The following is a 14,163-nucleotide window of genomic DNA, read 5'->3' on the forward strand; positions in this document are numbered from 1 at the left end:
GTCTCAACCAGACACCAAATCCAAAATGGCTTTGCTCACATGTCTGGGAGCACTGTGTCAGCTTTTTGGTTTGTCTTCATTCTCCCTCCTATGGCCTCAAATATCCCCCCACTCCTGTAAAGGAGCCTGCTATGGACTGAATATTTGTGTCTCCCCCCATCCCACAAATTCATATGTTGAAGCCTGAACATCCATATGACTATCCTGGAAACAGGACTTTTAAAAGGTGATTAAGATTAAATGAAGTCATTAGGATGGAGCACTGATATGGTAGAACTGCTGTCCTTATAAAAGAGGAAAAGACACCAGATCTCTCTCTCTCTCTCTCTCTCTCTACCATGGAGATGTAGCAAGGCAGCTATGTATAGACAGGAAGAGAGCGTTTGCCAGAAACTGAATTTTTCTAGCACTTTAATCATGGACTTTCAGACCATGAGAAAATAAATTTCTGTTGTTTAAGTTACACAGTCTGTGTTATTTTGTTATAGCAGCTTAAGCAGACTAACACATGGTCCAGCTTTAATTGGATTGGATTGTGGGGCAATTTATGCCTCAGGGTATTGTTGAAAACACTAATCAATAAATGATTAAATAGGTCAATTGTTAGATATGATACCCATTTAGGCAGAGCATCCAGAAGCTTAACAGTGAGACAATGGACAGCGATAGTCAAAGATTAAAGAGATAGTCATGATTAAAGAAGATCAGCATCCTTAGGCTGGGGTGGGGGTTAGGAGGTAAAGATGACTGTGTGCATGCCTAAGGCTGCACCCTCTTGCAAATGATAACAGAAGCTGTATGTGTAGGGGACATCAGAGGAAATAGATTACACTTTATTAGACAAGTCATTCCTAAACAAATAAAAAAGCAAACAAGTAAAAAGCCCCAACAGGCCCATGGGAGATCAGTATCTAGAACTGCTATAGTGTATTATCGAAAAAAATAAAAATAAAAAAATAAAACATCCAATTGTAGGCAAAATATTATAATGCCTGCAAAGAAATAGTGAAGAATACTCCAAGGAAGAGCAGGTAATAGAAACTGCCTTTGAAAGGGCCCAGATATTGGACTTTGCATTCAAAGATTTCAGAACAGTCATTATAAATATGAACTAAATGAAATCATATTTAAAGAAGTAAAGAGAGGTATGATGCAGTGTTTCATCAAAGAGAGAATGTCAATAAAGAGATAGAAATTATATTAAAAAGAAAAAGAACCAAATGGAAATTCTGAGTTGAAAAGGAAGCACTATCAATAATAGCCATATTATGGAAAGAGTCCAAATATCCATCATCTGGTAAATGGATAAAGAAGATGTGGTATATGTATACAATAGAATACTACTTGGCAATGAGAAATAATAAAATCTTGCCACTTGAAACAATGTGGATGGAGGGTATTATGCTAAGTAAAATAAGTCAGTCAGAGAAAGACCGATATCATATGTTTTCACGCATATGTGGAATTGAGAAACCTCACAGAAGACCATGGGTAAGGGAAGGGGAAAAACAGTTTCAAACAGAGGGAAGCAAACCATAAGAGACTCTAAAATACAGAGAACAAATTGAGGATTGATGGAAGGGCAGGAGGGAGGGGGAAATGGGTGATGGGCATTGAGGGGGGCACTTGTTGGGATGAGCACTGGGTGTTGTATGTAAGTGATGAATCATGGGAATCTACTCCTGAGGCCAAGAGCACACTGTATACACTGTATGTTAGCTAACTTGACAATACATTATATATATAAAAAAAAGGACAGTGAGAATAAAAAACTTGTCAAAGGGGCTCAGCAGTATATATGAACTGGCAGAAGAATCAGTGAACTTGAGGGTAGATCAATAGATATGCAATATAAAGAACAGACAGAAAGAATAAGGAAGGAAAAGAACCTTAGGTAACAGAACCTTAGGGAGATGTGGCAAATCATTAAATCCCCTAACATAAGCATAATGGGAGTACCAGAAGGAGAATTTAAAAAGGGGGAGAAAAATATTTAAAGAAATAATGACTGGAATTTCTCAAAATTTGGTGACAATATTAATCCACATATCTACAATGGTCAACAGACTTGAAGAAGAATTAAGGAAAAATGGATCTACTCTGACATATCATAGTGAAAATACTGAAAGCAAAACACAAAGAGAAAATCTTGAAAACAGCAAGAGAGAAAAAAAGTTTCATCATGTTCAAGAGCATCTCAGTAAGATTAACAGCTGACTTCTAGCAGAAACAAAGGAGCTGGAAGGTGGTAGAATGACATATTTAAACGACTAAAAGAAAGGGCTAAAAGAAAATGACAACAAGGGCTAACTGTCAATCAATCATCTTATATCCAGCAAAACTATCTTCTAAAATGAAGGAGAAATGAAGACATTCCCAGGTGAACAAAAATAGAAATGTTTTTGCTAGTAGACTCACATTTCAATAAATAGTAAAGAAAAATTTTCAAGCTGAAAATAAGACACCAGACATTAACTTGACTCAACACACAAAAACCAAATAGCATCAGTAAAGGTAATTATAAAAGATAGTGTATTTACTCTTCTTTCTTCTCTTAACTGATATAAATTGCATATATAAAATGTATATAATATTAGATGAAATGGAAAATTTATACAAAGATACAAACTACCAAACTAATTCAAGAGAAAATAGAAAATCTGTGTGGATCTATAATAAATAAAAAGAATGAATTAGTAATAAAGACATTTTCTGCAAGGAAAATTGCAAACCCAGCTGTCTTCACTGGTGGTTTTTACCAAACCTAAAAAGTAGAATTAATACCAATTCTTCATAAAGTCTTCCAACAAATATAAAAAGAATGAACATTTTCAGATTCATTCTATATTTCAATATTTCACTGTTATCAAAACAAGAAGCTAGCACAAGAAAACAGAACTATGGGTCAATATACCTTATAAGTATAGATTCAAAAATCCCTCCCCCTAGTACTAACAAACTGAACACAGCAAGATATAAAAAAAATTATAAACTATGGCAAAGTCAGATTTATCCCAGTAATGCATTCTTGATTTGACATTTGAAATATAATCAAAGTAATATACCATATTAATAGAATTTTTAAAAACCACCATATGATTATCTCATTAGACACAGAAAAAGCATTCAACAACATTCGACAACCTTTCATTATGGTGATGTTCACCAAACAAGGAGTAGAAGGGCACTTCTTCAACTTGATAAAAAGCATCTATAGAAAATCTGAAGCTAGCATTATACTTAGGGGTAAAGGCCTGAAACCTTTCCCCTAATATCAGAAACAAGACAAGGATACCCATTGTCACCCTTTCTACTCAGCATCTTGCTGAGTGTGCTAGCCAAGGGCAAACAGGCGAGACAGAAATGAAAATGAAAATAAAAGCTATCCAGATTGGAAAGGAAGACATAAAACTTAACACCTTGTGCAGACAACATCAACTAGTATATAAAAATCCCAAAGGATCCACTAAAAATCTTTAGAACTAATGAACAGGTTCAGTAAAGCTCCAGGTAGCGAGATAAATGTCCAAATAATAAATTGTATTTTTATATGGTAGCAGTGACTAATCTGAAAATACAATTAAGAAAACAATTCAATTTACAACAGCATGAAAAAGAATAAAATACTTAGGAATAAATTTTACAAAGTACAAAACTTATACACTTAAAATAACAAAACATTGAAATTAAAGACTTAGATCTTTATTAGGTCAATGAAAAAGACCTAATGTTTGTGTACTGGAAGACAATTTTAAGATGGCAATATTCTCCAAAGTAATGTAGAGGTTCAGTACAATCAGTACTAAAATCTCAGCTGCCTTTTGAAGAAAGTGACAAGCGAATCCCACAATTCATATAGAAACAAAAGGGGCCTAGAAAAAGTGAAACACATTTGGAAAAAAAAAATATTTGAAATCACTTCCTGATTTCAAAAGTTAATTTAAAAGCTACTGCAACAAACGGTACTCAGCTAAATGTAAGAGCTAAAACTATAAAACTCTTAAAAGAAAACACACGCATAAAACCTTATGACCTTGGGTTAGGCTATGGTTTCTTAACATGGCGCCAAAAATATAAGTGATAAAAAAATACAAAAAACAGAGCATCAAAATTAAATTATTTTGTTCTGCAAACAATATAATGAAGAAAATTAAAATATAAGCCACAAATTGAGAGGAAATATTTATAAATTATGTTTGTGATAAGGGACATGTATCAGAATATATAAAGGACAATTACAACTCAATAATAAAAAAGATAAATTGGCCAATTTAAAAATAGGCTTTGGATAGACATTTCTCCAAGAAAATATACAAATGTGTAATAAAGCTGTTCAACATCATCAGCCATCAGGGAAATGCAAGTCAAGACCACAATGAGATAGCATTTCATACCCACTAGGATGGCTATCATCAAAAAACCAAAAACAAGTGTTGGTGAGGATATAGAGAAATGAGAGCTCTCCAATATCGAGCGCGGGAATGTATAATTGCACAGTGCTTTGAAAAGCATTCTCTACAAAATGTTAAACATAGAGTTTCCTTATGACCCAGGAATTCTACTGCTAGGTATTTATTCAATACAAATGAAAACATACTTCCACAAAAGCCTGCATACAGATTTTCATAGCAGTATTGTTCATTATTATCAGTAAAATAAAACCCCCAAATATAAACCACCTAAATACCCATCAGATGATGAAAGAAAATGTATCTCCATACAATGGAGTATTATTTGAAAATAAAAAGCAATAAAGTACTGATGTATTGATAGTTGCTCAAACATGGACAAACCTTGAAAACATTATCCTAAGTGAAAGAAGTCATTCATAGAAACCACATGTTGTATGATTCTATTTATATGAAATTTCCAGAATAGGCAAATTTATGGAGGCAGAAAGCAAATTAATGGTTGCTCAGGGTAGGGTTGTATGTAAGGAGACTGGGGAATTAGTGGTAATGGGTACAAGGTTTCTCTTTGGGATGATGGAAATGTCCTAAGTTATTACGGTGATGATCATACAACTCTGCAAAAATGCTAAAATCCAGTACATTGTATACATTAAGTGTATACATTCATATGTGTGGCATATATAAAGCTGTTTCATAAAGGAGAGGGTAATTGAATTCCTGTTCTGGAGCAAAAAATTACATCTGATTCTGCAAACATTTCTATTCCCCACGCCCTCTAGATCTCTCCCCTCAGAACACTTTTTCACATCACTCATGTATTTCACAAACATTGAATCAAGTATAATCTCAGCAAATATGTACTGATATTTACTGTGTTCAAGACAAGGTCCCAGGCACTGAATACTTAGGGCTCTTTCTGTTGCAGACAGAGTAAAGTGGTTGATAAGGGAAAACAGGCCAGGAAGAGCTAATGGATTTATAAATGTTTTCTCCTTCTTGGACATTTATCCTCTCCTTAGGATTAGAGGTTCAACTCCCAGTGTCAATTAATACAAAAGTGATGATTTGTATGCTTTATTGTCATTGGAGTAGAATCTAGAATGATAGATGTAGACAAAGGGGAAACAGAAGAAATGCTTGCTTTTTGTTTATTCAAGTTCTGTTATAAAAATGCTTAGCCTAAAAGTTATTTCAAGGTAAAACTCGCTTTATTGTCTCTGAAGAAAATTGGAAATGATGTAATGTGGTTTATGAGTATGGTAGACTAACATAAAAATTCCCATTTTTTTGTGCATTTAGCTCATTTCAAACACACTCTGAAGCACTTATATGAATTAGTTAAAGTCTCACGGCTGCCCTGTGAGGAGGTGTTATTATTATTCCCATTTTGCAGTGAGGAAATTGAGGCACAGAGAGGTTAAGTCATTTTCTTACAGTAATAAAATTAGTGAGTGGTAAAGCTGGGAGTTGACTTAGCAATGGGGTGTCAGACCCCAAATTCTCAGCCCCCTTGCTGCACTGCCAGCCACTCAGCCCCTCTCAGAAACCAGCATGCCCTTATCCTAGCTGCTGTAACCAGAAATCCATGATCTATCCTCCAGTCCCCCTCTCCCCCATCCTCCTTTCCCCTTAACTAACGCCATTGATTAGAATGTCCTTTGGAGTCTACCTCCCAAATATCCCTCAAATATGGCTACTTCTTCCCATTTACTTTGTCATCACACTGGTCCAAATCATCAGCATCTCTGCTTCAGCCATACATGGTCTCATGGATGCCCCTTTATACTCAAGCCTTCCAAGCATCATCAACAGTGATCATTTTAGAAATGTGAACCACCTAATGTTACTTACCTGCTCAAAACTTTCCAACTTCCTCCCTGTAGAATTTGAAGAAGAGCAAATCCTTTTTAATGGCTCACAGGGCCATGAGCTAACATCTGCCTACTTCTCTGATACCATGCAATGTTACTTTTTCTTCACACCACGGTGGCCACGTATGTAGTTCCCTTCTATCAAGTCAAGCTTTGGAACAAGACAATCTCCTTCTTGTCTTTGTGCCCTTGCACTAGCAACACCCTCTACTTGTGATTTTCTTTTCCATGTAGGTCTACTGCTGGTTATCCTTGAACTCACTGTGGTGGTATCTCTGCAGAGGAGCTTCCCCATTACCAGTCTATTTAAAGTAGCCTCACCTGCCCTCACCCAGTCACTGCCCATCATACTACACAGCTTCTGAAACTATCGGCTGGTGTACAGTTTGTGTCCCTCTGCTAAGATATAAGCTTCTTAGGTCAGGAGCTTAGTCTCTAAGACTATGGTTCATTAGGACCTCTAACCGTGCAGGCATGCAGTACATACCTGTTGAACGAATGAATATGTGAAGTGTGGGAAATGCATGGTGGGACCCAAGCTTTCATCTCCTCTTCTAAGTCACAGTGACTGGAGGATCTTGGGAGAAGTGATGTGAAAGTACAAAATGGAAGCGATTTTATGCAGTCAACATATGAAACAAGAGGCTGAAAAGTATTACCAGCTCTATTTTGGAGACATAAAAACAAAGGGGTTTAACTTCTACCATCCAGTAAAAATAAAATACAAAAGAAAAAGAGAAGCTTCCCCAAGATTACAAAACAAAGCTCCATTTTCTAATTCATTATTTTAAGAAATGAACTCAAAGTTGTAGGCTATTGCGAGAAACATTTGGAATATTTCTGTTTCTCCTGTTTCTTNTATTCTTCTGAGTTTCAACTATCTTTGAATTTGTGGGGATCTATATAATTTATTCACAATTTATTTTTTGATGTATCATAGCATTTGCTTTTTAGGACCTTCTTAAAATTCATCTTAGGTTTCACACCATTTTTAGATCAAGAGCCTATTTTGCATCTATAGGTACCCTGACCCCTTTGCTCTAATGAGGTGATGAGAAATGTATTTTAATTTTGGCTTTCAAGTTTGGGGAGGATTAAGGACCCTTTTAGGAGTCCAGAGAAGACTGGAACCTTGCATTACCCGCCCCCCCTCGCCATAAAACACACACAGACACAGATATGAACACACTATATCCAATTTCAATGGACCCTCTAAAGCCCACCTTTGGATCTCCTGCTTAGTACTTCAAGGAGCAATCTCAGTTCAGAGTAAACCCTTATTGGTTTATCTCAGAGTCTAGGACAACAAAGCAGGGTTTAAAAGTAGAAATTGGCCAGGTTGCTTGTAGTCTTCTTCTTGAGCATTTCCCAGAGGCTGCGCCCCTAGTGAGATTCCTGCCTTGGCCTACCTTCTGCACTGCTTCAGAATAAGCTCCGTCTCCTGGTCACCACCTGGTTTTCTCTGGCCACAAGATTCATGAAAAGTTTAAAGTAAAGCAAAGCTTCATATGGCTCAGCAAATCAGTGGTCACATGAACAGTGTCAGAACAATTGGTGACCCTGTCTTGGTTATGTTGCCTTCTCAGCACAAAGGAAAGGAAACCTCTATCACGCTTCCTTTTTAGTTCTCATGCTCCTCTGAGTTGATGGCCATAGGTGACCCACACTGCTACATATGTTGTTTTTATTATCAGGGTATGTATCATTTTATGAAGGCAAAGATTTATAGATATAAATATTCTATGTGCCTATTGCCAAATGGTTCCTATTCTAACAAAGGAGATTATTTGGAACTGTTTAAAATCCTGAGTGCTATTAACATCATCAGAATCCCAGTTCTGCTGTTTGCTGGTTATTTGGCCTCAGGCAATTAACCTGTCTGAACCTTAATTACTGCAGCTAAGAAACCACAAATCAAAACCACACTGAGATATCACCTCACACCAGTCAGAGTGGCTAAAATGGACAATTCGGGAGACTATAGATGCTGGTGAGGATGTGGAGAAACGGGCACCCTCTTGCACTGTTATTGGGAATGCAAACTGGTGCAGCTGCCCTGGAAAACAGTGTGGAGGTTCCTCAAAAAATTACTCAAATAGAACTACCCTATGACCCAGAAATAGCACTACTAGAAATTTATCCAAGGGATACAGGAGTGCTGATGCATAGGGGCACATGTACCTCAATGTTTATAGCACTTTCAACAATAGCCAATTTAGGAAAAAACCTAAATGTCCATCAACTGATGAATCCATAAAGAAGATGTGGTTTATATATACAATGGAATACTAATTTGCAATGAGAAAGAATGAAATCATGACATTTGTAGCGACTTGGACAGAACTGGAAGGTATTGTGCTGAGTGAAATAAGTCAGTCAGAGAAGGACAGATTTGCATGTTTTCACTCATATGTGGATCTTAAGAAACTTAACGAAGACCATGGGGGAAGAGAAGGGGAAAACAGTTACAAACAGAGTGAGGGAAGCAAACCATAGAGGATTCTTGAATACAGAGAAGAAACTGAGGGTGGATGGGGACGTGGGGGAGAGGGGAAAATGGGTGATGGGCATTGAGGAGGGCACTTGTTGGGATGAGCACTGGGTGTTGTATGAGAGCTATGAACCATGGGAATCTACCAAGAGTGTACACCAAGAGCACACTTTACACATGGTATGTTAGCCAATTTGACAATAAATCATAATTAAAAAAAAAGAAACTATGGGATTGACTAAATGGTATCTATAATCTTTCCATCTATGAAGTTCTAGAATTCTCTTCCAGGCTGTAAATAATGCTTTATATTCGAGAAGAACTGATATATACTGCCTGCTATAGGAATCTAAGTAGGTTCATGTGTCTGTTGTCCATCTTGATGTCTTCTTTGGAAAAATGTCTATTCAGGTCTTCTGACCATTTTTAGTTGGATTATTCATTGCTGGGGTAGTTGAATAGGATCATTTCTTTATATATTTTGAATACTAACCATTTATCAGATACATAATTTGCAAATATCTTCTACCATTACAAGGGTTGCCTTTTATTTTTGTTGATTGTTTCCATCACTGTACAGATGTTATTTTGATGAAGTCCCAATGGTTTATTTTTGATTTTGTTTCCCTTGCCTCAGAAGATAAAGACATATCTAGTAAGAAGTTGCCATAGCTGATGTCAAAGAGGTTCCTGCCTGTGCTCTCCTCTACAATTTTTATGGCTTCAGTTTTCACATTTAGTTTTGTTTTTTTAATCTATTTTGTGTGTGGTGTAAGAAAGTGCTCCAGTTTCATTCTTTTGTATGTTGCTGCCCAGTTTTCCCAACACCATTTGTTGAAGAGACTGTCTTTTTCCCATTGCATATTCTTTTTTTAATGAAATATTTTTCTTTTTAATTTTTTCTTTTTAAGTTTATTTATTTATTATTTATTATTTATTTTACAAATAGTTTAGTGTCAAGTTGGTTTCCATATAACACCCAGTGCTCATCCCCACAAGTCCCCTCCTCCATGCCCATTTCCCCTTTCCCCCCCAAACCCATCAATCCTCAGTTTGTTCTCAGCATTCAAGAGTCTCTCATGGTTTGAAAAGATGCTCAACATGGCTGATCGTCAAGGGAATGCAAATCAAAACTACAATGAGATATCACCTCACACCTGTAAGAATGGCTAAAATCAACAACAAAATAAATAACAGGTGTTGGTGAGGATGTGGAGAAAAAGGAACCTTCTTGCAATGTTGGTGGGAATTCAAACTGGTGTAGTCACTGTGGAAAATATATGGAGGTTCCTCAGAAAGTTAAAAATAGAACTACCATATGATTCAGTAATTACACTACTAGGTATTTACCCAAGGGATACAAAAATATCAAATTCAAGGGATACATGTACCCCAATTTTTATAGCAGCATTATCAAATATAGCCAAATTATGGAAACAACCCAAATGTCCATCAACTGATGAATGGATAAAGAAAATGTATATATACATATACATACAATGGATGGAGCTAGAGAGTATTATGATGAGCAAAGTCAGTCAGTCAAAGAAAGGCAAATAGCATATGATTTCACTCATATTTGGAATTAAACAAATGAGCAACTGGAAGAAAAGAGAGAGAAGCAAAACAAGAAACAGACAACTGTAGGGAACAAACTGATGGTCAACAGAGGAGAAGTGGGTGGGGGTATGGGTTAAAAAGGGGATGGGGATTAAGAACTGTACTTGTGGTGATGAGCACTGGGTGTTGTATAGAAGTGTTGAATCAGTTTATTGTATACCTGAAATTAATATAGTACTGTGTTAACTAACTGGAATCTAGATAAAAAAGAAAAGAATGGAAAAAAAAAAAAAAGGAAGTCTAAGTAGGTTCAACTCCCAATACAAATTTGATAGATTGGTAGAGAGTGTCTGCAAAGCTGTGTTAAGGATTCTGGGGGTCCACGTGGACTCAGAAGGACAGTGTGGAGAAGAAAGGAAGAGTTTTGGCATGTGATAGTATTTGAATCATCAGGCTGGCTCATTCACACAATCTAACATTGCTCTTCACACCCCCCTTTTTAAAATGTGTAAAACAGTGTCCATATTCTTTCCAAAGTGGAGTAATTTGTAAGGCAATGCATCAAAATGTATCTGCTCCCTTTCTTCTGTTCTTTTAACATCTCTACTGGTATAGCCTTGCTGAATAAAAAAGCAAAACCTTTGGTGGTTGAGACTTCAGAAGGAAATGTCTTGCTTGTTCCTTACACTTGATATTTCTTGTAGAAGGAGCCGTGATCTGTAACTTCCTACCTAGTTAGCAAATGTCCTTCTATCAGTTCTGAGAATGGGTAGGGCTGTCAGTGAGGTATTTGTTTGCAACCATGTTCACTTCTTGCTTCTGTCAAACTCATCCATAGTGTGGAACTCCAGCAGAAAACCTTGAATAAAAATCAATGTCCTGGAGAGAAGCCAGAGGAGCTGGACTCGGGAGCCATCTATCACTGCCACGGCAGCTCCAAGGCCACAGAGAACAGAGCAAATGAGCAAGTCTATGCCAAGTGGAAACTCTGTGCTGCTTCGGGAATATGCTTCGTCTTCATGATTGCAGAGGCCGTGGGTGAGTATTATTCAAAAAGACTTCTCTGATTAAACAAGCAAACAGACAAAACCCCACATCATTGCAGGAGGGTTACCTAAGTTCTTCTTTTAAAGAAAGATTTCATATTTTCTGTAAGTATGGAGTAACAATATGCTCATTGTAGATAAGTTAGAAAATATTAGGAAACAAAATAAAATTCATTACCATCCCACATTTGAATAGTAACCTCTAATAACATTGTAGAGTATTTTTATACAGTGTATTTTTCTATTCACAACTCAGTTTTTAAAATATAACTGAGGGCATACTGAATGTTTTTGACCACGCCATCACAGATCCTTCTAAAACATTTTTATGCCTGAACAATATTCTATAATACGCTCCACATAATTTACATAACCATGTCTCTATTGTTAGAAATTTAAGGAGTTTTTTTTTCCTGCTATGGACAGTGCTGCAATGAAAACTCGTGAATAAAACTCTGCCTGCCTTTCTGGTTAATCCCTTGAAAGAAACCCCTAAAAGTAGAAAAACTGATTGAAGGATATAAATTATTTTATTACTTCTCGATACATATTGCCAAACTGCTACTCAGAAAGCTTAAAACAATTCATATGTCTTCCTGCTGTATGTGAGAATGACTGTTCAAGTCTTATCAGAACTTATTTTAAACTTTTATTTGTTTTTTAAACTTTATTTATTTACTTTGAGAAAGAGAGAGCAATTTGGGGAGAGGTAGAGAGAAGGAGAAAGAGAGAGAGAGAATGAAAATCCCAAGCAGGCTCCACACTGCTCCCTGTGGACCCCAATGTGGGGCTTGAACTCACAAACTATGAGGTCATGACCTGAGCTGAAAGTCAGACACTTCACCGACTCAGCCACTCATGCACCCCTTAATCTTTTATTTTTAGAAAAATGTGTATTTATTTATTTTGAGAGAGAGAGAGAGAACATGTAGTAGCAGGGAAGGGGGAAACAGAAAGGGAGAGAGAGACTCCCAAGCAGGCTCTGTGCTGTCAGTGTAGAGCCTGATATGGGGCTCAGTCTCAAGAACCGTGAGATCATGACCTGAGCTGAAATGGGGTTGAATGCTTAACTGACCGAGCCACCCTGGTTCCCCAAACTTATTTCAATCTTTTAAAAATCTTTATTAATGTATAGGCAAATATGACTTATTTTAATAGTCATTTCTTTGTTACTGTTAGAATATTTTTTGCATGCTTATTAGTAATCTGTATTTTACTTTGTTGATGCATTTCCTGCTTGCCTCTTAATGTCTCCTAATCATTTGTTTTTTAGATCATTTATCATGCTCTATGTTGATCTCTGAGAACTCTTTATATTGTTAGGATATTGAATTTTTATATTTGTTATAAATACTTCCCCAGTTTTTTGTTTACTTTTTAATTTTTGGTCTGATGTGGGTAAGTTTTAATTTTTTACATATGTAATTGGATGAAACATCCCATTTTGAGCAGATTTCTTTTACTGCTTTTTCACCATTTTAGTGCTTTGGTTCCTACCTACTGAGGAGACAAATACCATTTTGTTGTTCAATTTTTTGCATGTAATTTCAAATCAATGTGAGATTAGATATGCTCTAAGGACTAAGAATTCTTTTTCTAAGTAGCTCACAAAGTTTTCAGTATTATTTATGGAATAATTACTCCTTCCATTGATTTTTGATGTTTCTTTCATCACTTATCAATATTTTATAAAGAACAGGGTTTGGTTCTAAGGTGTTTAATGGATCAGTATTGCTATTCTCTGTTAGTAGTAACATATTTAATTAATGTACATTTATATGTTATAATATCTGTTGTTCTTTCCTAATTATTCCTTGTTTAACAGAAAAAAAGGAAAAGGCTACCCATTTGTTTATTAGTCTAATTAAACACAAGAACCATTGTATTCTCTTCCCTCCAAAATCAAATTATGATTTTACTGGTATGTAAGTTGATTTGGAAACACAGATCTTTTCAAAAACTGTTTTCTAGGAATATGGTATTTCTCCATTTAGCCAAATACTCTATGTCTCTCATCAATGTTTTGCGATTTTATTTAGTTTGCTTATTTGATTGTTTTAGTATAGGGACAGCCTATTTCTTGCTAGGGTTATTTAGATATGTTTGGTTTATTATTCCCAGAGGTGAGTGGACTCTTCCTTTTCTCATGTTCTCTTTTCTAGATGGTTCCTTTTTGTATTCTGGAGAGTTCTCCATTTTGCATATTCATTTTATATTCTAAATGTATCTCGTTATATATTCATTTATATTCTAAATGCATCTCAGCCCCCTTTCCTTGTTCCTCAGTCATCCATTCTTACCTTCCCAGGAGATAACAATTTCTTGTGTAAAACAAAACCCCATATTTCTCTTTTTTCAATAGTAAAAATGTTACATATTTTTACCATGTTAAATAATATCTTATGGCTAAATCAAATCTTATGTTCAACTATTTAACTGTTAAGTGCAATGTTTCCTGAGAGGTTAAGTATTTTTACTATGTTAATGAAGTGGGGGTATTTCCCCCTAATATTTAAATGATAGATAATCAAGGATGATTGTTGACTTTTATCAAGTATCTTTTTTTTTAAACATATTCTGTTAAAAAGTTTTTGACACATTGTTGGTGTGTATTATATTCAGATATTTCCTAATATAATACAATGTCTGCATTTCTGGCATTTTGATGATAATAAGTAGTATTTATTTAATGCTTATTATGTGCCAGAAATTGTGATGAATGCTTTCTATCATTTTACTTTACTTAATCCTGTCGAAATCTGAGAGGTAGGCCTGATTATTAG

At 35.8% G+C, this 14,163-nt stretch overlaps 1 protein-coding gene across 1 annotated transcript in view; it reads left to right on the forward strand.

The window, feature by feature from the left end:
• Nucleotides 1–14,163, forward strand: part of SLC30A8 (solute carrier family 30 member 8) — a 40,339-nt gene that overhangs the window by 2,620 nt on the left and 23,556 nt on the right. The window contains exon 2 of the mRNA XM_077778937.1: nt 11,173–11,372. Within this exon, the coding sequence (XP_077635063.1) occupies nt 11,173–11,372 (200 nt within the window). The remainder of the gene's footprint in view (nt 1–11,172; nt 11,373–14,163) is intronic.

The sequence above is a fragment of the Crocuta crocuta genome, unplaced genomic scaffold (genome assembly GCF_008692635.1).
Source record: "Crocuta crocuta isolate KB4526 unplaced genomic scaffold, BGI_CrCroc_1.0 scaffold448, whole genome shotgun sequence".
Taxonomy (NCBI): domain Eukaryota; kingdom Metazoa; phylum Chordata; class Mammalia; order Carnivora; family Hyaenidae; genus Crocuta; species Crocuta crocuta.